Source organism: Amblyomma maculatum, unplaced genomic scaffold (assembly GCF_055883805.1).
Source record: "Amblyomma maculatum isolate TAMU_Amacu unplaced genomic scaffold, ASM5588380v1 scaffold_13, whole genome shotgun sequence".
Taxonomy (NCBI): Eukaryota; Metazoa; Arthropoda; class Arachnida; order Ixodida; family Ixodidae; genus Amblyomma; species Amblyomma maculatum.
This window is the reverse complement of record NW_028146738.1, coordinates 31,444,240-31,470,327: the sequence shown is the minus strand read 5'-3', so window position 1 is coordinate 31,470,327 and position 26,088 is coordinate 31,444,240. Positions and strand designations below refer to the sequence as shown.

The 26,088-nt window shown below is 41.7% G+C and overlaps 1 protein-coding gene across 1 annotated transcript in view; it reads right to left on the bottom strand.

The window, feature by feature from the left end:
* The window catches only part of LOC146172506 (DNA (cytosine-5)-methyltransferase 3B-like), a 242,252-nt gene that overhangs the window by 183,060 nt on the left and 33,104 nt on the right, over positions 1–26,088 (bottom strand). Inside the window, exons 3-5 of the mRNA XM_084585780.1 lie at positions 25,686–25,787; positions 14,531–14,639; positions 14,396–14,447 (exon numbers count right to left, since the gene is read on the bottom strand). Coding sequence (XP_084441906.1) covers positions 14,396–14,447; positions 14,531–14,639; positions 25,686–25,787 — 263 coding nt within the window. The remainder of the gene's footprint in view (positions 1–14,395; positions 14,448–14,530; positions 14,640–25,685; positions 25,788–26,088) is intronic.

The following is a 26,088-nucleotide window of genomic DNA, read 5'->3' as shown; positions in this document are numbered from 1 at the left end:
GTCTTCAGCCATTGCAAGGAAGCATGAAAGGTATATTCCTGCTAGCATTGCTGGTCTGAGTGCTTCTTGTCTGCCTGTTTCGCAAGATAGCCTGTTGCATTGTCCCGGCTAGTTTCCTGGCTGTTAATCAACCCCTGATCTCACTACTACAGTAAAGAGGTATCCACCTTACATTTCTTGACAGCATTCAGTAAATTTTCTCTTCCATGTTAGCAATAAGTCAGTTGCATTATGCTTTTTTCCACTTACAGCAATCATTCCCTAATAACTACAAACAAGCTGTTACTTCATTTTTCCTGCTTTCTTATTAAATGCCTTGTAAGCCTTACAATATAAGAAATTATTCCCATCATCTCCATTTCCTTTCATACCTGTGTTTGGTGGAGAAACATCTCTTTATTCTGACTGTCTCTACTAACTTTTGAAATTGATCAAAAATGATCTATTTGTTACAAATTTGCATTATTGCACTCACTTTGTACCAAATATTTGTTATTCATACTTGCTTACACGTCTCAAAGAAATGTGCTCATAAAATCTGGCCATGGCTGTGCTAGCACAAGGTTAGCAGATGGAAGCACCTGAAGATATTGGAAAGTGTTCTAAAACATTTTACTCATTTTGCACTCAATTTTATTGTTCAAATTTGTTAACATCCAAAATTTTGCTATTTGTGGAACTCTAGTTTCAAAGGAAATGCCGTAAAATCTTGTTAATTTGACCCCTGTTAACCCTTTCACTGTTTTTGCTGTTTTTGCTGTCCGATCACTGCGGCTGCATTTTGTCCAATGGCGTTTTTGCTATACAGGTGCTGCACTGAGTACATAGCTTCTAAAATGTTTGACACTGGGGGTGAATTATTTTTGGAATATTCAGCAGTCAACTGGTTAATCTGGGAATTCAAGTACAGCAGGGGTGCAAAACCTTAAATCAGATTTGTATCAATTTTTGGAGTGGCAAAATCTTAGTTTGGGAGCACTAATATTCATATTTGGAGCAGCTTATAGAAAACAAATGCACTTTGCAGCATGAATTCAAGTTTTGGATTAGTAAAGAGGGAAGAAACCTTCCTTTCTGCATAAAAAATGAAGAGATGTGAATATCAGAATGTATGAATGTCATCCAAAGAAAATCTAGCAAGTGTTACCTATCTCCTGTGCTGCGTGTAACTATTTTCGTAAAGCATCTTTAACTAGAAGGCATGCTATCACACTAAAAGAAAGAGAATAATAAGGAATGCGAGCCCTAAACTGAGGAAGTTAAATTTCTAAACTTTAGGACAAAAAGAAATGAAAAAAAAAAGCTAGAGATTACGCTTTATTTTTTGTAGCTGCATTTTTATTTATGCTTTATTTTTTGTATTTGTATTTACGCTTTATTTTTTGTTTTATTCACAATTATGAGATCTTATCTTGCTTGCAAGACTCAAAGGAATGTTACGAATGTTTTACTGCCTGCAAGCGCGTGTTGTGTGAGGGCAGCCACAGAAGAACCCAATTCGAAGCAGTGACTGCGATCATACTATGCCCAAAATCAAGCATAGTACAAAAAACAAAACAAAAACAAAATGTTGATTAAAAACCAAACAGAAAAAACACAAAATGAAAAGGAAAACAGCGGCCAAAAGGTGAAAGTGCAAAGGCCGATAGCAGATAATAAAGCAAGCCATCAGCAAAGAAAACTGTGGAGTGAGCACATCTTCGGCCCACAATTAATGCTTTCTATAGGCTGGCAATGACTCAGTGGTTTTGAACCAATATTTTGATTAAGGGGAGGTGGGTGATATCTCTAAATATTAGTTTATGAATTTCATGCACAGAGCAGAGTTTACAGTATTTTGATGTTGCAGCATCCATAAATGTAATTTTGTCAGCCTTGGACTGCACTGCGACATTATCAAATTCAATAGCTAAGGTTGCTGCTCATTTTCTGACCTGCTAACACTTAAAATAGGTTTCACTTGTACAATCTCAAGTTAAATTAGCACAAACACACAAGCCATAACTGGCACAAATCTTAACACTATCTGACGAGAGAAAAGCAAGTCTATAGACAAGACAGCAAAGAACAACCTTGGTCGAAAACATACAGACAATTTCCAAGAGCCACATAAAAAAATTTGCAGACAATTAGATTACTTCCTATTCGAAATCTGAGCCCAGCACATGAGCTGTTTCACTTTTTCAACATACTGAGGCAACAACTTCGAGCAAGACCTATATGTACAATTACAGACAACTTTTCATTTTTGACATATATTCCTTCAAGAAACACCCCACTACAGCTCTTCACAGTTATGAAGGAAGCTTTGTGGCAGAAAAATGAAGAAAGCTATTAAGTTATTGGGAGGCAGCGAGTGGCCCCATGAGAACGTTGCGTGGTGAAAGATAGCAGCAACTGACTGATGCTGCTGGCACTGCTTGCGAGTCAAGTCAAATTGGCTCTGTGTTCGGCTTGGGATGCATGCAGCATGACCCAGTGATAGCGAGCTGGTGCTCCGGCAACCGAGAAACACCATCGTCACCACGCAAGAGGGGGTACATGCAGCAGTGAATGGGAGCAGCAGGAATGTGAACAGCAATCAGAAAACACATGTGGTCACCACCACGGAGGAAGAGGAGGGGGAAGGAGCATGTGCTGTCCGGCTGTAAAGCTGGTTACAACCCAACACCAGTGGCAACGAGGAAAAATGCAGGAATGGGTGCCAAAGAGCTGTGCTCTAAAATAAAGATACGTCCAGCATGCAGCGCTTATAATTGTTGAAGCGCTTAGAAGCGCTTAGATTGTTGAAGTATTGCTCCAAAATCACAAGTACCACCAAAGCTCTTTTGTAGTGCAATGCTGCAGCAGTGATGCCTTGTTACGAACTGCCCTTTGCATTCTGAGGATGCTTCATTGCTTAGGCTGTGACCCATAGAGTGAAACATCCTCAAACCACAACAGTTTAGCATACTCAAAAGTGGAGAAACACGTGGATGTGATAGAAAAAAATAGTAGGCATTAGAACCGCATGACACCATCTCAAAATTAGGCTAAAATGTCAGTGGCATGCACTGCTGTGTATAACACCTCATGACTGGCCATTTCATAGCTGCAGAAAGTTGTCTCTAGTATAGCAAACTTTTGCAGCTAGTCGGAGAATGTTGGAACAGCATGGTGCAATTTTAACAAATTTTATGCTTATAGCACAACTTGGTGCAGCAATATGCAGCTGTATAAAAATTGGACAACTGGAGTAGCTGTTGCACCCCTGAGTACCGTAAGAATCCTCATATAATACAAAGTTTTTTCCCGGTTTTATTATGCTAGATTTCTGCCTCATATTATATACAGATCCGAACAAATGTCAGCCTAAATTTGCAGTTCTGGCCTCATTATTCAGTGCTATAAGCATCAAGTTTCTGGCAGCAGAAAGCACTATCTAGCGTCAGCTGACTATTCCAATGGTTTCATTTTCACCATGCTGACCCCGCAATCCTAGCTGCCATGATGCCCACAATGTACACGTGATGGAAAGAAGGTTGATCACAGCTTGGATGATGCAGAAAAGGATCACTCAGCATTTTGAGTGACATCTCACGCACTTCTCCAGCCATGCTGGCAAGACCCTACAGCTGGGCACTTTTGACCATAGTGGGATACCTAATGCGTTTAGAGATACCAAAAGTATGTTTCTACAGAACGATGTCTCTAGCAAAGAACTCTCACATACTGATGACAACAATGTGCCTGTATATAGCTGCACTAGATGCAAACAGCCACAAGTGCGGTGCACAATGGCCAGCAACCTGTGCGCTGCTGTCCCGTGTCTGAGATGAAAGTGGCCTACCAGTTTTTAGAACAGCTGGAGGACCATGTCGTTTCCAAAATTGCTGGATAAAATGTGATCTACTCTCAACATAGTGCATAAAGTTCTCTGACTGAGCATACCAGCGTAAAAGTGGGAGTGAACCCACCGATACATGGATGTTTGTAGACTATTCGATGCCTGGTGGCCTGGTGCAGGGTTGCACTGGATACAAAAGTGCAGAGTGCACGAGTGCATACAATTTGTGGGGCAACTACAAAATGTAGTGGAAATTAATGCACTTAAATAAATAAATACTTTTGCACATCTTTTCTTGCTCCCATCACACTCTGATGAAAACTCTTTTTTCGTTTTTGCTATTCCGAAATCACACCTGGTATGATATGCAAGTTTGAATTATATGTGAGTTTTTACAACAATTCGAGCTAGGAACACTGTCCCACCTGATGCCCATATCTATACGTGGCACTGGATGCTTGTTAATTTGGACATGGGTGGGCTCACTCCGGTTAATTTAGATGAAGGCTTGCATGGAGGTACAAACTGTAGCCAGGGGTCATGGAAGTAGACCTCCCAGGGACACAACAATTGGAATTTTACAATTTTTAATGCTAAGATAAAGCTGCTGCATAGTTTCCTTTTTACTTTTCTTTGCTTCACTCCATCTCATGGCTGCCATCAGGTATGCATGCCAGCCAGTGGCACTATTTCAGATGCTGCTTGCAATGCCACTGTTCATGATTATTTAATTTGAAATGGCATCATGCCATTATGAGGCAGGCCTATGCATAAATCCTTCATGTGCATGCACATTCCATATGGCCAATAATGTCTGACGGACGTGCGGTTAAAGTCTGCTTCTCAAGCCAGAGTGCAACGTCTGCTGGAAGAACGAAAAACATACAAAAACGGTCATCCAAATTGGGACATGAACCAGTAGAATGAAATGGCTGAAAACAGACATCCAAATTGGGATGTCCATCAGGTTTATGAGCCATCATCTTTCTTGGTTCAACATTCAAACAACTATTTCAGAAAAATAGTCTCTCGATACAGACCTCAACATGTGTGAGTACTAATGAATGGGGTGGACTACCAAGGGAATTTCTAACCTGAGTGCACTCATAACATTACTGTACAAGTAAAAATCAATAACCACTGCCAATCATTGCAATTTATATCAATTTATTAATGATCACACTTTCTCGTGAAAAGCTATTCATTTGAGAAGCTATTGGATTGGTTCTTCAGCATTCAGCAGAGTGCCGGGCTCTTCATGCCATTGCCTAGATGTGCTCACAGCGCTCCGATTCCAATTGCTACATTCCTGATGTCACTAACCACAAAACTGTCCTCAATTAATGAACTTGAATTGCACATGCATTTAACCAGCACATAAAATACATGGCAGAAGATGTAATATCTAATGTTATGTATGTTAGAATGCTTCCACCGAAGCTTACACTTTTCATCCACCATGTTTGTTTACATGTATCAAATTCTTAGATGGCTTTGGTCTTGCTTGACTCAAAGTGTACACAAAATAGTAGTAAAGTGATGCTAAAAATTGTTTTAATAAAAATGCGGCATATTATACTTCGTAACACAACAAAAATTTTATTTGGAGATTTTATTTTGGCATAATGCAGTAATATGCAACATTTAAGTTACTGTCAGCTCGGCCAGTCATAGCTAAGCCAGCCTAAACCAATCCCAGTCATGCCTGCTAGCCGCTCAGCATGAGTGCCCATGTTCTCGGCGTAGCTTTGCTCGTCGGCATGCATGATTCATAATCTGGAACATCTAACCATGTCTAACCATGTCATTGTAAGTAAATATTTTTTAATGCATCTATAAGAGTTATTAGCATTCTTCATTCTGTCTAGTAATTGCAGCACAAATTTTGGTTTTGAGAGTGATTTATTTCGTACTTTTAAATATAATGAGTGCTCTATCCGTCAACACGAACTGCAAAATGCTTCTGTCGGTTAGACTGCTTGCTTATTCATGCTAAAATTCAGCACATGTATAGCATATAACGATCTTTCTTTTTAATGCCAGTTTAGATTATGTTCTTGCCTGATACGACCACAATTATTTCAAAATTACATTGTCTGCAGCATTGTTGCAACAGAAACCCATAACCAGCCTCATTATCTCGGTTGCCGTCTGCCAGTGCTGCGGGCACATATTTCAGATTAATTATGGTCATATCAAACAAGGAAATTGTCGCAACTGGTATTAAACAATAGTTATGCACTGTCTGCTAAATTTTAGCATGAATAAGCAAGCAGAATAACTAATAGAAATATATTAGGATTCATATTTATCATTATCATTTGCAACATTGAGAACACAGCTCTGGTTAAAATTACACGCTTTCCCACGGTTTGCTTCCTGTGGTACTGCTGTTATCTTTGTAGGCACTAGTAGTAATCTGATCCAATGATCGTCTTGTCATTCGCTGTGCAAATGTTTTGCATGATGAAACAATGTGTACTTCCCAGTATGGTATTTTGAATTGCTTTTTTCTAGCTGCGGTGAGGAGCCTACTCTTGGACTCAAGGGGCACTACTGATGGTGCTGAAAATTCGTGCTGGAAAAATTCTCATCAGAACGATCAGCTCAAACCCTCAAGAGCACACCTAAGCACGTTCTTGATATGTATACATGACATGAAATAAAACTTTTGTTTCAGTTACAATTAGTTCCTTTAATAAAAACAGTTGCTTGCCACTGTTTTGTAAAATTCATTTAAAAACAAAGCAGATTTGCTAGGTATGCATGATACTGTGAAACGTCCAAGTATGGTACATATATCCACGTTCTGACATCCAGTGGATTAACTGTGCATATATGCAGTCTTGCATCGGACGTCCGCAGGGCAACTTTAGGATGAAAACTGGTTGACCAACAGTTGTCTGAACATTTGAAGCAGGCGGACTGACGGTCATCTATCGGATGTGAAATGCTGTGTGGAATGTTGCTTCGAGTGGGTTCAAACTGCGTGCTGCTCATGAGTAGTTTGACAGCACTGTGCACTTTGCTGCAATATCCTGCAAAATAGATAGTGCTTCGAGGCATCCTCAAAATGTAACATGGCAGTTTGTGAAGAGACATCACTACTGCTGCATACACTGCAAAAAAGGTAGCGGAGGCATTACAATCCTCAAATCTTCCTAAATATTCTTACAGTGTGCACAAAGCAATGTGATTACTGAAACAAAAAAACTGCCATTTTTATCTGGGTTTTGTCCCAAGTGTAAATAAGGCATTGCAATGTTCAACAGGGCAAATTACTATGATGCAAAAAGTTTCCAAGTTTCCAAGGCCCATTTCATCATTCCAATTTTCAGTAATTTGAATCTTTTTTTGGCCTTGTGAAAGCTGACTTACCAAGGTTTTACTGTACAGATCACTTTGATGTGTTCGGCTTTTTAAGGGTGGACACGATGCTTTGAGTAGAAAAAAATCACAAAAAAAAATCGATTTTTTGAAACTGACATTTTCAGAATCTGTAGCTATTATTCCTTTAATTCGCCAGGTTTTATATCTCGCGGTGCAGTATTTGGGCCACAGAATCAATTTATAGCATCACTGTCAGCTGATATCCGCGCAAAAACATTTTTTCCGAGGCACTAAGGTCGTTTTCTACACGCGCAGTCACAGCTATCTTGGTCTGATTGGAAACAGCGGCTTTTCTTTTCCCATTTCCCGCCACAAGTGCCTCCGCCGGCTTACTGGTGACGTTGAAATCTGAGCATAAATAAAGTCCAAATACGTGGTTCTAATCGTCGAGCTAGCACATGTGATTGACAAGCTTGCGGTGATTGGCCGCGCAAAGTTCCCGTCATCTGCTCCTCTGCAGGCGACGCGTCTCTCCTTGTTCAGTCATAGGGTTGTGACGAGTGCGGCACACTGTCGGAAGCAATGCCGAAGTTTGCCACGAGTCCCAAGTTTGGCAAAAGGAAGAAACGATCGGCCTACAACTTCAAGAAGCACTCAGTTCCTTTGGCCGGCGTCGAGAATAGTCCACCGCCAACAGCAAGTGATGCCGAAGCCGCGGACAGTACTGAAGTGGACTGAGGCCTAACCGGATCGCCGACGAGTGAATGCATTCCGGACAGCAGCCGCATTCGGTGTGACACTGAAATATTGCAGCGTACAGAGTTGTTACAGAGAGAAATGGAAGCCCAAGAAAAGCTGCAAGTGCATTCGTCAACACTGGCCACCAAGCGAAAAATGAAATTTTTTCACTTTGCTGCCGTGCCATCGGACATTGAGATGGGCTTCGTTGTCATCAGTTTGGACTCAATGAACACGTTGATGTCGTTTGTGAAGTGCAAGGTGTGCAGCGGTAGCATCACAATAAGGAAAGGAGAACATGAATATAGCCTTGCCATAAAGATTATTATCGACTGCACGTGCTGCAGTGATGTTGCGTCAGCATTGAGCTTGCCCCGTGTGAATGGAAAGAGAAGTGCAACCCGTCCGTTGTGAATGTCCTTGCTGCGCACGAGATGCAAGCCACTGGGAATCGACAAACAGCACTCAATGACGTTTCTGAGACCATGAACATTTCGCACCGTGGCCTCCACAACAAAGCTTGGGAAAGGTACGGGAAGAAGAAGCTGGCGCCCGTGGCAGCTCTTGCTGCCAAGAAACAAGTGTCTCTGTGCTCGCAATCAGTCCGGGATCTATATGATGAGTTGCAGTTTGCAAATCCCGGAATCATTGCTGTGTCATACGACGTTTCCTGGATGACACGCGGCCACTCGTCCCATATCGGCGTCGGAACAGTCATCGAGCTGTTTACAGGACTGGTTCTCAATTACGTGGTCCTGAGCAATTTTTGCACTGGTTGCGGGCAGGCCCCGAGAGAAAATGACCCAGCATACAAGGCTTGAAAGGAGACCCATGTATGCCAGAAAAACACCACCAAGAATGCTGGTGAAATAGAAGTTGAGGCTGCTCTCACCCTCCTCCAGAGATCACTGCAATGGCAAAACCTGAGATACACACCCCTACTCTCAGATGGTGACAGCCACGGTTTTCTTGCGCTGCAGGATGCCTGGATGTATGGGTACATTTCAGATGAGAAAGAAGACTGTATCAACCATGTACAGAAATGGATGGGCATGAGCTTGCGAAACCCCACACGGCCAAAAATGTCTGTTGGACGTCCGGTTAAAGTCCGCACGTCCGAAGCCGGAGCGGGACATCCGCCGGAAGAACGAAACCCATCCGAAAATGGATCATCCGAATTGGGACATAAACCGGTAGGAATTAAGCACAGCCGAAAACGGACATCCGTATTGGGATGTACGTAGGATTTACGAGGGATCATCTTTCTCGGATCAACATTCAAACAATTATTTTGGAAAAATAGTCTCTCAATACAGACCTCAACAGAACCATCAGTTCATGTGTGGGCACTTGTGGGCACTCATTAGTGGGATGGGCTACCAAGGGAATTCTGACCTGAGCGCACTCATTATAACATCAATGTACCAGCAAAAAAGCAATAGTCCCTGCCAGTCATTGCAATTTATATCAGGTTATCAATGGTCGCATTTTCTTGTGAAAAGCTCTCCATTTAAGAAGCTGTCAGGGCAGTTCTGCGGTGTTCAGCAGTGCATTGGCCTTTTCGCACCGCTCATTGGACGCGCTCACAGCGCTGTGATCCTAATTACTGCATTTATGATGTCACTAACCGCAAAGAAACGTCCTCAGTTCATTAACTTCAATCGCACATGCATTGAGCCAGCGCTTCGAACGCACTATATATTATCGACGTTTTATTCGCCATGTTTGTTTACATATCCTAGATGGTTTCGGCTTGTCTTGACTCTAAATGTACAAATAATAATCATAAACTGCTGTTAAAAAATTGTTTTAATACAAAATGCTGCATATTATTTATTGTGACACATTAAAATTTTAACTGGAAGTTTTAGTTTGGTATAATGGGGTAACATGCCAAATATGCGTTACTGGCGGCTCGGCCAAAGTATCGGCTAAACCAGCCTAAGCCTATGCCAGCCATAGCTGCTAGCCGCTCAGCACCAGTGACCGTGTTCTCACCGTAGCTTCGCTCGTCGACGTGCGAGTCACAATCCGGTGCATCTAGCCGTGTTGTGGTAAGTAAACATCTTTTAATGCACCCATCAGGGTTATTTAAGTGCTCTTCAATCTGTCTAGTAATTAACAGCACAAATTTTGGTTGTGGGAGTGGTTCATTTGGTACGAGTGTTCCAACGGTCAACACGAACCGCAAAATGCTTCTGTCGGTTCAACCGCTCGCTTATTCACACTGAAATTCGGCACACATATAGCATACAACTGTCTGTCCTTTTTAATACCAGTTTAGATTATGTACTTGCCTGATTTGACCACCAATCATTCAAAATCCTTCTGCAGCATCGTTGCCACGGCGACCCATAAGCAGCCAAGCCTCGTTATCTGAGTCGCTGACCGCCGATGCTGCAGACACATGTTTCAGCTTGATTCTAATCGTATCAGGCAAGTAAATTGCCGAAACTGATATTAAAAACCATACAGTTATGTACTATCTGGCAAATAACAGCCAAATAAGCGAACGGATTAACCGATAGAAAGATGTTACGATTCGTGTTTAGCGTTACAAGTTGCAACAGTTAGAATGCAGTTCTGGTTAAAATCGCATACGTTCCTACTGTTTGCTCCTAGAGGCAGTAGTAGTAGTAATCTCATCCCATGACTGTCATTCGCTGTGCAAATGTTTTGCGTGACCAAACAATTTCGAGTTCTCATTGTGGTATTTTGAACTGAATTTTTTTCTAGCAGCAGTGAGGAGCCTACACTCGGATTCAAGGGGCACCTCTGAGGCTGTCACGAAATCGTGGCCGAGGCATTCATCGGAATGGTCAGCTCAACCCGCAAGAGCACATCTGACTAAGCACGTTCTTATTGATGTATGTACATATCGTGAAATAAAACTAATTTCACTTACGACTAGTTATTTTAAGAAAAACAGTGGGTTGCCAACGTTTTATAAACAAATGCATGTAAAAACCACGCGCGTTTGCTAGGTATGCATGCTCCTATGAAACGTCCAAGAATAGTCCGTTTGTCCGCGCTCGGACGTCCGCTGAATTAACTGTACATGTTCTGCGGTCTTGCATCGGATGGTCCATAGGACGTCCGAGAGGTGACTTCGGGACACAAACCAAATGACCGACGGAGGTCCGAACGTTTGAAGCGGGCGTACTGACGGTCGTCTGTCGGACGTCAAATGCCGCGTGGGACCTCATCACAAAACATAAGGGCCCTGGTTTGAAGAGTCTTGGTGGTAAAGGCAAACTGACTGCAGACCTAGTGGCAAAGTTGACAAGCTACTGTGGCTGGGCCCTGAAGACTCACAAGGGTGATGTGCAAGGAGTGAAGAGGGCAGTGATGGCCACTTATCGCCACATAACATCAAATGACTTGGTGTCAGACCACAGCTATTGCCCACCAGGACCGAGCTCATGGTGCCGGCAAAATGCAGCAAGAGCTAAGGGGGAGACAGCCCCTAAGCACCGCTACAATTTGCCTCAGCACGTATGTGAGGCCTTGTTGCCCATTAATGAGCGCCTGTCTGATGAAAGGCTTCTTGAGCGGTGCCAACGGGGCAGCACTCAAAACACCAATGAATGTCTCCACTCCCTGATATGGTCACTGGTATAAAAAGAACAGCATGCCTCACTGTTCACGGTGCAAGCTGCTGTGGCTGAAGCTGTTATGAGATTTAATGCTGGTTACCAAAGCTCCTCTGCAGCAATATTGAAAGAGCTTCACCTCAACCCTGGAACAACAATCATGAAGCGCATGGCAGAGAAAGACCATTGCCAAGCAGTGGCATCTGCAAACAAGTGCAAGACCACTGCGGACATGCAGCACACTTTCAAAAATGCCATTTGGGTAGCCATAGTCAGTCTGACTACATCCCTGGTGCCTTCTAGTCACTTAAATTACAAAATATGGCTATATTTTCTCTACATTTTTGATTAAAAGAGAGCCAATCTCTTTTTCTCGTTTTCTCAAAACACCAATTCTTGACTTCGTGCTTATTTGCAGAAGCGATATCTCTGTCTTCATTGGAGGTAGAACCATATATTTTGTTGTGGCATGTAGCTAAAAGTGCAAAGCACATAATGTTAGGAGCAGATTTTGCAATTTACGCTTAAAACATTTTTTAATTTTGCTCTAAGTCAGACAGTAGGGCACCCACATTTGAATGGTGGACTTTGAAATGCTATAAAATCGCTAATATTTGTTTTATCAAAAAAGTGCTCCTAGCATTGTGTATACAGTATGCTTTCTAGTACATAGCAAAGTGTCAATATAAATGTTTTTAGTGTGGTTACTTTTTCACTGCTTCTGCAAATTATGGACAGTTAATTTCATCTATCTTTTGAACTAATTGGCCAATTGTAAAAATAGTTACATATTTGAAATCAGTGCAAGAAACTGAATCAAACTACCTAGTTTTATCAAGTTTTTTGAAAATAAAAAAATAGCTTGAAGAGCCGTGTCCCCCTTTAAATGAGTCATACTTATTCTAACTGAAAGCAACTGAAGAATATGCCGCATTACAAATGCTTTATTTTGTGAAAAAGATCATTTACGTGGCTATGCTACCCACACATGAGAGCAATAGAAGTACACTGTACATCAGTCGCCAATGCATCTAGAAACTAATCTATGGCACTTTGATTGGCATATAAATCTGAATGACAGCATACAAGAAGCATCCCATATATGTTTAGTGTTAGGGTGGGGAGATAAGCAAAATTACAAAGTGTTCTTAAATAGTACTTGCTATTCAATTCACATTGCGCTTTCTCTACTTGAATTATTGGAATCTCCAAACACACAGAAATTACGAATTTGTGGTTCAATACACCCCGTGGTAAATCAGCTCTCCATTTCCAATTGGCAGCACTTGCCAGATGAGTTAACAAGCTTTTTTCTCATAGAAGCAGCTGCCAGTTTGAGACAGAAACCCATATGTGAAGAAACAAAGACAGCCATTCAGGAGCCACCAAGGTGTGGTTGCTGGGTACTTGCAGGTTGGAAAAATAAGTCATGATGTGCATCAAAATGCCTCACCAGAGTGCAGTCAAAGTTTGATAATGAATTTGATGTCAGCAATGTTCTCGCTTTAGATCGCTATGATGAAAGGCCTAGCACATCTGGAAGTGGCACACTTTGTATAAGAATCAGCTACAATGCAGCATACATGTGCTGCTGCAGTTGCTCTATGATAGTCACTGTCAATTAGAAACTACTTTTAGGCCACAATGGGCAAAAAAAAGAATGTCACATTGGAATACAGGCTTTGAGCAAGTGCAAGCAACCACAACATGTTCAGTGTATTGTCCATGGTGGGGCATCAGTTGGTGTGGTTTCATTATCAGTCCTTTAGTCAAAGGTTGTGCTTTGGCCCATCGCATAGCTCACAGCCTGTTGAAACCGATATCGGTACATGCTGCCGTGATTTCTGTGACATTTCACAACCTGCATTTCATTTTCAGGCATCATGAGGAGAGAGTGATAATAGGATGGTCCCCCTCATGCTGCTGCAAGTTGGCTGCACAAATTGGAACTGTTGTACCTGCATGGAGGGTCCCCTTCCTGCAACCTCCCAGCAATGATATTTGCTTTGCCCTTCTAATGTAATAGTACAACCACTGGTAACACTGCTCCAATGAGTAGGTAAAGCACCTTACAGGGCTCTATGGCAACATTCAGTCAGCTCCATAGTCATTTAAGTATTAAGTCTAAATCTGGTAGTAGACACCTTTTTACACTAAATGAAATTCTTAAGCACTGTACGAGAGGTATTATACTACAAAATAGTTTACTGCCACATGACTTTCCTTGCCTTATTAAAAGCCTAGTAGACTTAGACCTTACAGGTTCTTAAATTATCCAGATGAAAGTAAAAAAGAACTTTTTTCTATTCATAGCTGTGCTTTATAGAAAAGTATTCTCTTGGGTTCATACTACATTCACTCATAATCCAAAATAATGTGGAAATATTTTGATTCACAGAAATTTGATCATTTGTACTTGCTCCACACCCAAATTTTGATAGTCGTGCATCTCAAAGTTATCACGGTAATCCCAAGAGGGATATCACTGCCCAAAAGGAACCAAAAAGAAAAAGATCTACATGCACAATGAGAGAATCAACAATGACAGCCAGCTGACAGATATCAAGATAACATAAGAGGTTGTGGAAGCACAGAACACAAATTCCTAGACATATTTCATTAAAGAGGAAGGCAATACATGCACAAGTCATGTGCCTTTTATCTAGGCTTTAAGATAGGCTTCCTCCATGCAATAGTGTGGCCTTGCACCTGGTCTCTTTTTATGTATGCTGTGCACATTCCCTGCTGTTTGTCCCACAGGGTGTAGAATGGAACATCTCCATGTGCATGGACAGTTCTGTGCAGATGAAGCAATTTTAGCTACAGCTTATACAACCTCCTATCTGTGTTTTCTATGTAGGGTTGTTTTCTTGAATTCAACATATTTTGTGGCACCTAACAAACTGACTCAAGTCCCAAAGGTACCACTGCAAATGAAAATAACTCCTTCACAAGACCATCTAAAACATGTGCAGAGGCCACAAGCCTACCAAAAACATGGTGCAGTGGGATGCACAAATTAGACACTGCGAATGAGACTTACCTGGTCCTGAAGTATGTGCTGCCATGGTAGTGTTCTCTGGCAGAAATGCTGCTTTTGCCCAGTCAAGCAAGTCCCCATCTGGAGATGTGCACGATCTTGATGCTATTGCCTGCAAGGAAATCAGTGTGGTAGCCATGCACAATTACCATCACAAGTATTACACATGAGAACAAGCCCACCAATGACATGACAGGCAATCCAGGTTTAGATGACTGTTTTTAAGGCAATGTGGCAATAGCTAGCACCAAAATAACCATATCTGCTAAGATGCTGAAACACATTATGTGCTCAGCTGCACATTTCAACATATGGTAGACTCCTGTTGAGATAAACCTGAGTAACTTTAATTCTTGAACAAGATGAACAATGTGAGACTATTAATTAAATTCCCAATTTACTCTATGAAAAAAGAATACTCCTAAAATGTCTACATGAAGACCATATTTTGTATGCATTATTTCTGATGTGTTAGAATACAACTATATGGGTTTATGTGCAATCAGTAATATAATGTCGTAAATTTCCGAGCAGGCACATCCCACCCATGCAAAAGTCCTTCTCTCCCCCAACTCCCCTCATTATCACATACCATGCCATACCATGCTGACCCTTCATTCCACGTGACTCCGGCATGACCATGCTGCTCGTTGGTTTTATGGTACACACTTGACCAGAAGCAGGTCATATGCACACCACACAATGTATAATTGGCAAAAGCAGCACTTGGCATTTTGCACCGATATCTCTTCTCTCTCCAGCCATGCTGACCACGCCTAGACTTACTATATAGGCTTTGCCAGAGTGGTGTGTTCCTTTTCTTTCCCTGCCAAGCAACCGTGTGCCACTGTGAAGCCAACCCAATAGGCACTCGGGCAACATTACATATCACTCATCATGGGGACGGCATGCTATGCTGTTTTTGAACAGCAGCGACAGTGATTTATTTTGATTAGGAGGCCAAAGTAATCACTTTTCGACAGCTTTCCAGTCTCGCTGCTCGACTCCCACAAATATGACATATGGCTTCACTGCACAACTTGATTCCTTATGCAGCAGTTTTGTGCAAATCTGCCAAAGATCATATATCAATACTAACTATACAATACAACATAATCATGGACACTTGATATAGCAGTCCTAAGGTTGTGCTTTTGGGAAATACAGTGTAACAAATCTGCTTAGAAGTATTGAAGAGCAGTTTCTATGCCAATTAGAATTTAGCAAAGAACTCAGCAGATGGTACACCTTATGGTGATGATCGCGATCATGCCAAATTTGATTGCACTTCTGGGGTCCTCAGGCTGCATGCCTGCACATAGTTCTAGACGTGAACAGGCGTGAGCATGGCACATGCTAACTGGCAGCTTATGCACTGCCATCCGGCATCCAAGCTGGAGGCAGCCTACTGGTTTACAGAAACTGGGGGATCATGTGGTTCCATGAATTTTCATTTACGCTATCCCAAGATTAAACCTCGTATTTGTGGGTCCACATATATGCAGGTTTTTGCGGTAATTCCTTTTGCTACGAAAAACTGGGGTTGAGAGTAAAAAAGGAAGGCATTGTTGTGGTAAGATTGCAGCACACGGTGCTGTGAGCCATATAACCTCATCTGCTTTCATCATGCACTTGGGGCAGACTTGGGCCTGACAATGATCGAGCAGCGAAAAGAATGCTGCAAAATTGGGGGATGCCGCGATGTAGCGTACTGCACCTGCTGCATTGTCAGGGGTACCTGCAGTTTGTACAAAAGTGCTGTCTGATAGCACTATATGCACTGCATTTTATGTGCTGCTTTACACTGCTTTTGATACGTGTTTCAGTATACAGTGTGTACTTTGTTGGAGCAGGCCAGCTCGTGCACCTTTTGTACTTGGGTGCTAACGTGCATTTAAATTTTGCCCACGGACGTCACTATTTCCTATGGATTGATAAGGTCAGTTTGTGTTAAATGCCGTTAGTGGCACTTGGCCTGCCACATCTGCTCACTGCAGCTTCCCATGACTGTGTAGCGGCTGACACTGCTCGTGCACGGAACATGCAACAGACAATGCAGTGTCGGTCTGTCTTCACTGGCTGCACAGGTTGCCAGATCAGCAAGCTGTTCACGAAGAGAAGAAAAAAAATTAATTTAGCTGAAACTTAGTTGCTTACCATATCAGAAATAAGTGCAGTATACAACTTATATTCCAAAACTGGTGTCAATCCCCCCTTTTTAAATGATGCACTGGCAGACAATCAGTAGCACGTCGACCAGTTTGCAATCTCCTGAGGCCGCATTGAGAGCACCACCTGTGATGGCATGCCAATGTCTTGGTGCATCCATTCATGGCAGAATTTCGTACTACAGACAAACCCACTTATAACAATGCCTGTTAGAACAATACACAATACTGGATAGAACAGTTAAATTTTGCAGTACTCAAACTTTTTTCTATGATAAAGTAAACTGCTTATAACAAAGCTTTCAAAGTGTGTTATCGGCTATATCAATTATTTCTGGTCACTAAGAGCCAATTTTAAAGTTGAAAATCACAAGTCACAATTACCACACTGCTCAAACCATACTTATAATGCGAAAGCATGTACATGAGGAACTGCAGGAGCTAACCGATGTACCGACCCAGTGCTTTGAAAGTGAAAACACAAAATGATCATGCACACACAAGTCGAACAATTTGGAGATGCTTACATGCCATGGTGGCATAGGTGAGAATGAGACTTTCAGAAGTCACCTTCAATAGAGCCGTTCATTCTTAATTTAATATTTCTGAGGGTGTGCCTGTCATAGAAAATACACTGCAGCCAATGCAGATGTATTGCTGCATAGGACACATGCCCATGTACAACTCCGTGAGTCACTGAGTGCACGACGTGCCTGCAAATGTGGTTTTCTCTTTCCTTGGTCATTGTTCCTTCAGTCCTCCAAACTCATTGGTTTCTTTCTTTAAAACAGGCTTTGTGCAGAGCCCCAGTATCACGAATGTTGGTGAAGCTCCCACTAATTTAATGATGATGGTGGTATGCAAGGATTTGGAGTAGTCATGCATGCTGACGATGCAGTCACGAAAATGAACATTTTACTGGCAAAGCAACTGAATTATTTGAGATGTCACCTATGCCAACAGTGACAAGGAACAGGAATCTATAACCTTACAAATAATAATGTCCTTCCAGGACCTCATACTTGTTAAAGACCCCATGGGCAGTACACAAATGCACCCTGCAGAGATGTGAAAAAAATTCAGCATGGAGCAATCAAAGATGACTGGTGTAGATTTTTCCTGCAATAAATCAATATTCTAAGTGACTTAGTTGTCAATAACTTCTCTGAATCATGTCTTTTCAGTCTTTTTAAAATAAATAAAATATAACAAATATTGGTTATTACAATGGTATTTCCTTTGCTCATCAGTATTACTATAAGTGGGCTCCACTATTGAAGTGATAGCTTCAGTATGCGATGTAAAGCCAAGGTCATCATGTGCTCCTGATGACCTTCAAACAGCGAAGTCAAGTTGGAACTCAATCATTTGTTCAAAGGAAAGGCACAGTAGCTGTTACACTAGTGATGAGGATACCTGAACCCCGTTGTGAGGAATAGGAGAAAGGTGCGCATGTAAGTGGAAAAAGAAAAAGAAATGCTGCAGTGGAAGGCTACATACTTATTTTGATTACCTGGGGATCTTTAACATGCACCAACTTTGCACAGCACATGGATGCCTCTCCACTTTGCCTCTATAGAAACGCAGTGGATGGGATCGAACCCAGATTATTAAAACTTAAACCACCACTTTGGGTAGCTATGTTCCCACTAAAGGTCAAGGTGAAAGGTCAACTGTCATAAGTAGTTTAATGAATGAGCAGCTGAATGGTCAAACACGTGATCATGATATCAATCTCGAGTATATATAGAAGCATGCCATGTGCCTCGGCCAGAGCCACACCATCGACTCAGAGGAAAAGCAGCTGAGCAGCCGTGCTTGTTATGAACAGGCTAAAGTCAAAGAGCAGTAGAAATGCCAAAACAATGTGAGGAGCATCTCTCAAAATGTGGCTGCATTGATACTGAGAGGTGTGAGCAACAAGCAGCATGATAACCCCAGCTGCTTTTGCTTCAACACTGACAGCAACAAGTACCAAATTCAGCTTCGTTTCACATTATGTTTAGCTGAAGCTAAACCACAGCCAATTGTTTTACCCAGAATGAAGGCTAGTTTCAGAGTACATGGCGATTTGTATGAAGCTTCCTCAAGACCATGTCAGGAAACATGGACATTTTAAGTTCCGGCTGGTGTAGTGCAACAGCACAATAACAACTTTTCGTCAAAAATAATGCAAAAACAACTCTATAATCACAAATTTGTTACTGGGAAGCTACTGGTTTGTACTGGAACCACAATGAAATCTACTGGTTTCCACTGAAACCATTAAGAAGCCTACTGGTTTTCTAATGGAGCCATTAAAAATTCCTACTGGTTTTCTACCAGCCTTACTGGTTTTCTTCTGGAACCAGATGCTACTGGTCTCAGTGGCTACTGGGACCAATAACTTGGCTACTGGTCCCATCAGACAGCTTAATGATTTTCTGCTGAGCATACTGAAGCCAGTAGCAACTGCTGGCTTTCAGCACATTAACTATAGGGACCAGTAGGGCTGGAGAGGATCGGATAACTACAGATTTGCTGAAGGACGGGGGGGATATCGTGCTAGAAAAACTGGCCACCCTGTATACGCAGTGCCTGGTGTCATCGACGGTACCGGAAACATGGAAGAATGCAAACATTATCCTCATTCACAAGAAAGGGGACTCTAAGGACCTTAAAAATTACAGACCAATCAGCTTACTGTCTGTTACGTATAAGGTATTTACTAAGGTAATCGCTAATAGAATCAGGACAACCTTAGACTGCAATCAAGCAAAGGATCAAGCAGGGTTTCGGAAACGGTACTCTACTATCGATCATATCCATGCCATCAATCAGGTGATAGAAAAATGCTCGGAATTTAATCAGCCCTTATACATAGCATTCATTGATTACGAAAAAGCATTTGACTCAGTTGAAACCTCGGCGGTGATGCAGGCATTGCGAAATCAGGGGGTAGACGAGCCGTACGTGAAAGTGCTGGAAGATATATATAGTGGCTGCACAGCAACCATAGTTCTGCATAAAGAAAGTAACAAAATTCCCATAAAGAAAGGTGTTAGGCAAGGAGACACAATCTCCCCAGTACTATTCACAGCTTGTTTAGAGGAAGTATTCAGAGACTTGGAATGGGAGCAGTTAGGGATAAGGGTAGATGGAGAATACCTCAGTAATCTGCGATTTGCTGATGACATTGCCTTGCTAAGCAACTCGGGAGATGAGCTGCAAATAATGATTGATGACCTAGACAGGAAAAGTAGAAAGGTAGGCTTGAAAATCAATATGCAGAAGACTAAGGTAATGTTCAACAGCCTCGGGAAGGAACAGGAGTTTACATTAGGTAGCGAAATACTGGAAGTAGTAGGCGAATATAACTACTTAGGACAGGTAGTAACCGCAGATCCGGACCATGAAAAGGAAATAACAAGAAGGATAAGATTGGGATGGAGCGCATTTGGCAAGCACTCGCAGATTATGACTAGCAGCTTACCGGTATCGCTCAAGAGGAAAGTATACAACAGTTGCATCTTGCCTGTACTCACCTATGGGGCTGAAACGTGGAGGCTAACCAAGAGAGTTCTACTTAAGTTGAGGACAACCCAGAGGGCTATGGAACGAAAAATAGTAGGGGTAACATTAAGAGATAGAAAGCGTGCAGAGTGGGTCAGAGAAATAACGCAAGTTAACGACATTCTAGTGGAAATTAAGAAGAAGAAATGGACATGGGCAGGACATGTAGTGAAAAGAGAGGATAACCGATGGTCGCTGAGGGTAACAAACTGGATTCCAAGGGAAGGAAAGCGTAGCAGGGGGCGGCAGAAAGTTAGGTGGGCGGATTAGATTAAGAAGTTCGCAGGGGTCAAGTGGATGCAGGTAGCACAGAACCGGGTTAAGTGGAGAGATATGGGAGAGGCCTTCGCCCTGCAGTGGGTATAATCAGGCTGATGATGATGATGATGATGATGATGACCAGTAGGGCTTCTGGCCCCCTTTGGATAACCTATGGTATGGTGCAGAAAACCTCTAACAATCAAAATGAATGTTTATCTTGTGCAGGTCTTTGCTACTTATAATTGGGAGCTTGTTTTCATTTAGGGTATCAATCTGTTCACAAATTTGGTTCTGGTCATTCTATCAAATTATTCTTCAAACAAGCTAAGTATTTTTTAAGTAGTAGCCCCAGTGAGCAAGCTGTCGCTATCAGGTATTAGAAGCATTACAGGTGCAAGAAACTCTTTTTTGTCACAGTGTATGGTCCAAGTCCTTTGCCTGCTGTCTGCTAGTGCGTAGCAGGTTATACCAATGACGAGTCTTCGGTCGATCGGCTACAACGCTACAACGAGTTAATTTCTTGCTAGTGATTGTGTTGAAGACATGGAATTATATGAGTCTGTTCAAAAAAATTTGGCACTTCACTGGTGTTAGAAGTAGAATATTTGTGTTTTCTTCCAATAAATATTTGGTAGTTGTATGCATATGGTGTCCTATTCGTTTTTGTTGTCATCTTTGCACCATAGCATTTTCAAATCAGTAACCTCAGTTCACTTTAAGGTTTTCTGTGTATATACAGGGTGATAAAGCTTTCTTCTCTTAAAGCACACTAGAAAAGACTGTTCTTCAAGTACACGGTAGGTCAGTGCCCGAAGCATAAGGCCACTGCCTCGACCTCATTTTGTGGTGCTAGCTATGAGGGATTTATTTTTTCATGCATGGCCTACTAGGTGAATGATTTCATTGGCGTTCAAGGTAGGTCTGGGAATTTTGAATAGATGCTAGTGGTATCACCTTATTTTGGTGTTTCCTTTCTCCGCACATATTTTTCTTTTCTTAAAACCCACATAACCCAGGCACATAGCTCAACTGCCACTGCCTTCGGCTCATTTGATTATTTTGAGCTTTTTTGTCTTTGCAGATTGCTGAAATCTTGTCTGTCTTAAACATTCCTGGAAAAGGCAAAACCTGGAGTTTATGATAAACCATTGAATTTAGCTCATCAGCCAAAGCCTTCAGTGTGCATTATGATTTTATATATCTATGCAAGTTATAAAAAAAAATATTTTTATGCAGAACCTTCTGGGTGGATGGTTCCAATGAGTTTACACCAGTGCATGTGCATGCATACATGTAACTTGACTGTTTTTTGCCAGTGCAGGTTGTTCGGAATTTACTTTTGCAGAAGAACTTTCAAAAAAGGCTTATCAAATCTATATTGTCAACAAGTTTATTTGCTGATTGCTTTAACTTTTCTAGATTGAGTGCAATAAAAATTTGGGCTGGAGAAGCATGTGTTCTTCATACATTCAGCATGTGCATTCACTATTGAGTGTAGCAATTTGTAGTTTGTGCTCATTATCCTCAATTCTGCATGTGAGATCACACAATACTCTGGTTTGAGAATATTTTTTTCTAAATTTTATATTTTACAGTTAACTGGGGAGAGGCTGAATCGTTGAAGGCTTGCATTTTCTACAGCACTATAAGACACAGCTATAGATATGCACATAATCGGGGAGGGGGGTAAAGGAGTAAAATTTAAAATTCTATAAAAAATTTAAAATTTTATTTCTCTTCAGCCGAACTGATTTTGTGCCATCTCTAGCTGTATCTTATTGTGTAGTACAAAGTGCAAGCCTACATCAACTGCCTTCTCCCCAGTTAACTGTGTAATTTCATTAAATTTAGAAAAAAAATGCTCCCAAAGCAGAGCACTGTGTGACCTCACATGCAGAATTGAGGACAATGAGCAGAAACTGCAAATCGTTACACATCTAAAACAGGAATAGAAATGTTGTAGCCAAGAGGGTTTAAAAATTTCTACTAGCACAGCTATAGCAGAGCTACACCCAGTCAAAAAAATTCAATGGGTCCAATTGGGAATTTCCCAATTGAAATGAATTGGTCAAAAACCATTTGTGTTTTCGCCACCCATTGGGCCTGACCATTTCATATGAATTGGTGCTCCCAATTGGAAATAATTGGTCACCCATGAAGACCAAATGGTTTCCCCAATTGAACTCAAATGGTATACCCATTGAGCCCAAATGGTTTGAACTCACATAGCTGAAGAAAAATAAAAAAATGGAGACGCAATTTCAATGTTTTCTGCCTAGAAGTTATAGGGGAGCCAATTTTTAGACAAGTTCAATGAAGTTACAATTTTTTACAGAAATCATGGGAGACAAGCAAGCATTACACACGGAACTAACACAGATTCAATGTATACATCCACAGGTTGCAGACTTATATACTCCATTCTTTGAACAGTGCTGCTGGGACCAGTGACACATTTTTGTTATTCAGAGTTAACTTATTTAATTATGCCTGCAGTTACAGTAAACATGATATAATCAATTAATAAGATTAAGCGGCATATACTTTTTATAAGAACTTAAATTTTTCACTCTTGTCTCTTTATACAGGTATGTATATCTGTGCACATCTCAGTCAAGGATATCACTGACTTGACTTTCCCAATTGGGAATGTTTGCTTAGGACCAATTAGAACCAATGGGAAGCCCAGTTGGAAGCCCAATTCGTTTCAAATGGTCGTCCCAATTGGGAGCGAGGGAATCCCAATTGGGATTGAAGTAACCCATTGGGCTTCCCATTAGCCCAATGGGTTTATTCAATCCCCCCGTTGGTTTCTTCAGTCCCAATTGGGACGCCCAATTAGTTTCTTCATTCCCAATTGGGAGTCATGAAACCAATGGGTGTCCCAGTTGGGAGTGAAGAAACCAACTGGGCTTCCCAATTGGGAGTGAAGAAACCCGTTGGGTTGGACAGTACCCATTGGACAAACCATTTGGGATTGGCAGAACCAATTCAATCTGACTGGTCTTCCCAATTGGACCCATTGATTTTTTTTGACTGGGCAGCTAGAAGCAATGTCTAGAATGAGTATAAAAATTTTCTAGGTGAGAAGTTTTCAAGACTTCTATTAGCGTAGCATTAGCAGAGCTAAATCAGAGCTACAGGAAGGCTTGTAGCTCTTGCGTCTACAGAACGTCTCAAATGAGACTTCTTTTAGAAGTGCCCATTTCTTGGCCTAGACATATTCTAGATGTCAATTAGCTCTTTTTGTGTTTTGTGGAAGGTCTGACCAGCATCATGTATACCTGTAAGCTCATTGGTAATACCAGCAGTGCAAGACCTTAACTAAGGCCATGCATTACACTGTTCCTAGGAATGGAGTTCTCATTGCTGAGCGAATGAAAGATAGCGGGAGTTTGTGGGCTTTGGTGCAATGTGCATGACTGTATGCAACATTTGAACCACCTACATTTTCACGTGTTCCCGTGGAAGCTCACATCACTAAAATTTTCACACTTGACCTGTTCCTATGTGCACTCTCTTCAAATGTATGGCTCTTGAGTAGCTGCTTTGCAAATTGTTCATTTTTAAATTGCAGTTGTTTTTTGCTGCTAGCATGTTTCAGGAACAAATTTTTATGCAGTTTCTCCAGCCTTCAGTGAAACCCAGCTGCTACTGGTTCAAGCAGCTGCTGGTTCCAGTAGCTATGGGAAATATGGCACTAAGCCAGCAGTACTGCAATCTGCAAGGCATGTCTGCCAATTCTATGTCCCCCATTTTGCCACAATTGTCAGTTTGGTACACCATAATTTGCACTAGAATTGGTCCAAAGCATCAGTCAACGCACTGCACTGCATATACTGGGATCTGCAAAGCATGTCTGCCACCTTCATGTTCCCCATTTTGTCAATATTGTCAGTTTTTTACACCATAATTTGTGCTAGATTTAGTCCAAAGGTCACGTGATAAGTGCTGGCTACCATCCATGAAGTACCATGGCTACAATCACGATTAGCAAAGAAGTGGAGAGGGTACACATGGGAGTGCCCCCACCCCTTTCACTCTAGTCTTGGCTGTACTAACTTTATGAAACAAGCACATCTTGAGAATTTACACAGTTGCCAGCTAGCTCAGACTTGGATGGCTGCTTCCTTACGCTATCATAAGGAGACAGCTTGAGAAAAACCCTGTAGAAGAGCGTCTGCCAGCTTGGCAGCCAAATTTTGTCTGAAGAAATGTCTGCAGAAAGAATTGAAGCAGTATTTCAGTATTAGCAATATTATAACAAAGTAGCCTAAAAAAATGTGACTTATCCACACAAAAATAGCAACAATGCATGGAATGTCATTTTCTTAACGGCAGTGCACATGTGCACTGCAAGTGGCTGCTCTAGTAGGCACTATCCCAAGAGGGAGGAGAGGGTGGGGCTTGAATGGTTCAAGTTCCTAGCTCATTGTAAAAGAAGCATAGACTAGAAGTACACCTGGTACTAATCAGATCGCATCAATTTCCAGCATTACTGCCCTTTCAAACACTGAGCCAAAGACTAACCGAGCGTAAAGTTCAAGGACATCCACAAATTCAAGGATCTTCCAAGAATTTAATTACAACCTTTTAGCAATCAAATGATAGGTATCATACCCCCAGTTATAAACAAATCTTCTGTCACTGCAATTCTGCAAAATGATAGGTGTGGGAAAGGCAGTGGTTGAGCCCTGGGGCCTGACTAGTGCAAGGTGCATCACATCAGATATTCATGAAAGAGTGGGGAAACCTAAGCAGAAACTTTACAATAGATTTTACTTTGGCTGCTGCCAGTAGATGTTTACCAAGCTCTTATTGTACAATCTCACCATAAGAAACATTAATAGCTTGTTATAACTTGACAGCAAAGTGGAGGGTCATCCACTCAATGCACAGATGTGAACAGATGGTTGCCGTTTTCAAAGCACCATTACATCCTACCTGTCTGTGCACTGAAGCAAAGTGGAAGGCCCTACAAAGCACCTCAAGCAGGTCACTCTGGGCATGTGCTTTTGTGTGTAAACTAAAAATGGACAACCATGTTCTTGTCACACACATTTCCCATGTCAGCTGGCCTTTTATATGGCCTTCTTCTCACCTAGCTTACTCATGCACATGAGCAACAAACAAGAGCTATCAGGGAAGCACAAACCAGATCCAGGAATATTGCATACCTCAACACCTTCACGCACCCCAGCCAGGTAGCGCGTGCCACCCACCCGCGACAGGCTCTGCTGGAAGGCCAGCACGAAATTCTGCAGCTTCTCACGGGCAATCTGCAACAGTAAGCCGAGAGTCAAGACACCTAAGCATGGCAACATTACTTTTGAAAAAGAAATTTATTTTGTTACCATTCAATTACAATTTAATTACATCACATTTCCAAAAATGGTGTCAACTTATTTAATTTATATTACCGATTACTGATCATATTGCTGATTCTAGTAAAAATCGGGAAATGGGCATAAGCAGGATATTTAGTGCAAAGAGAAGATAATTCTGATGGTCACTAAAGGTAACAAACTGCATTCCAAGGAAAGGAATGCATAGCAGGGAAAGGCAGAAAATTAGTTGGGC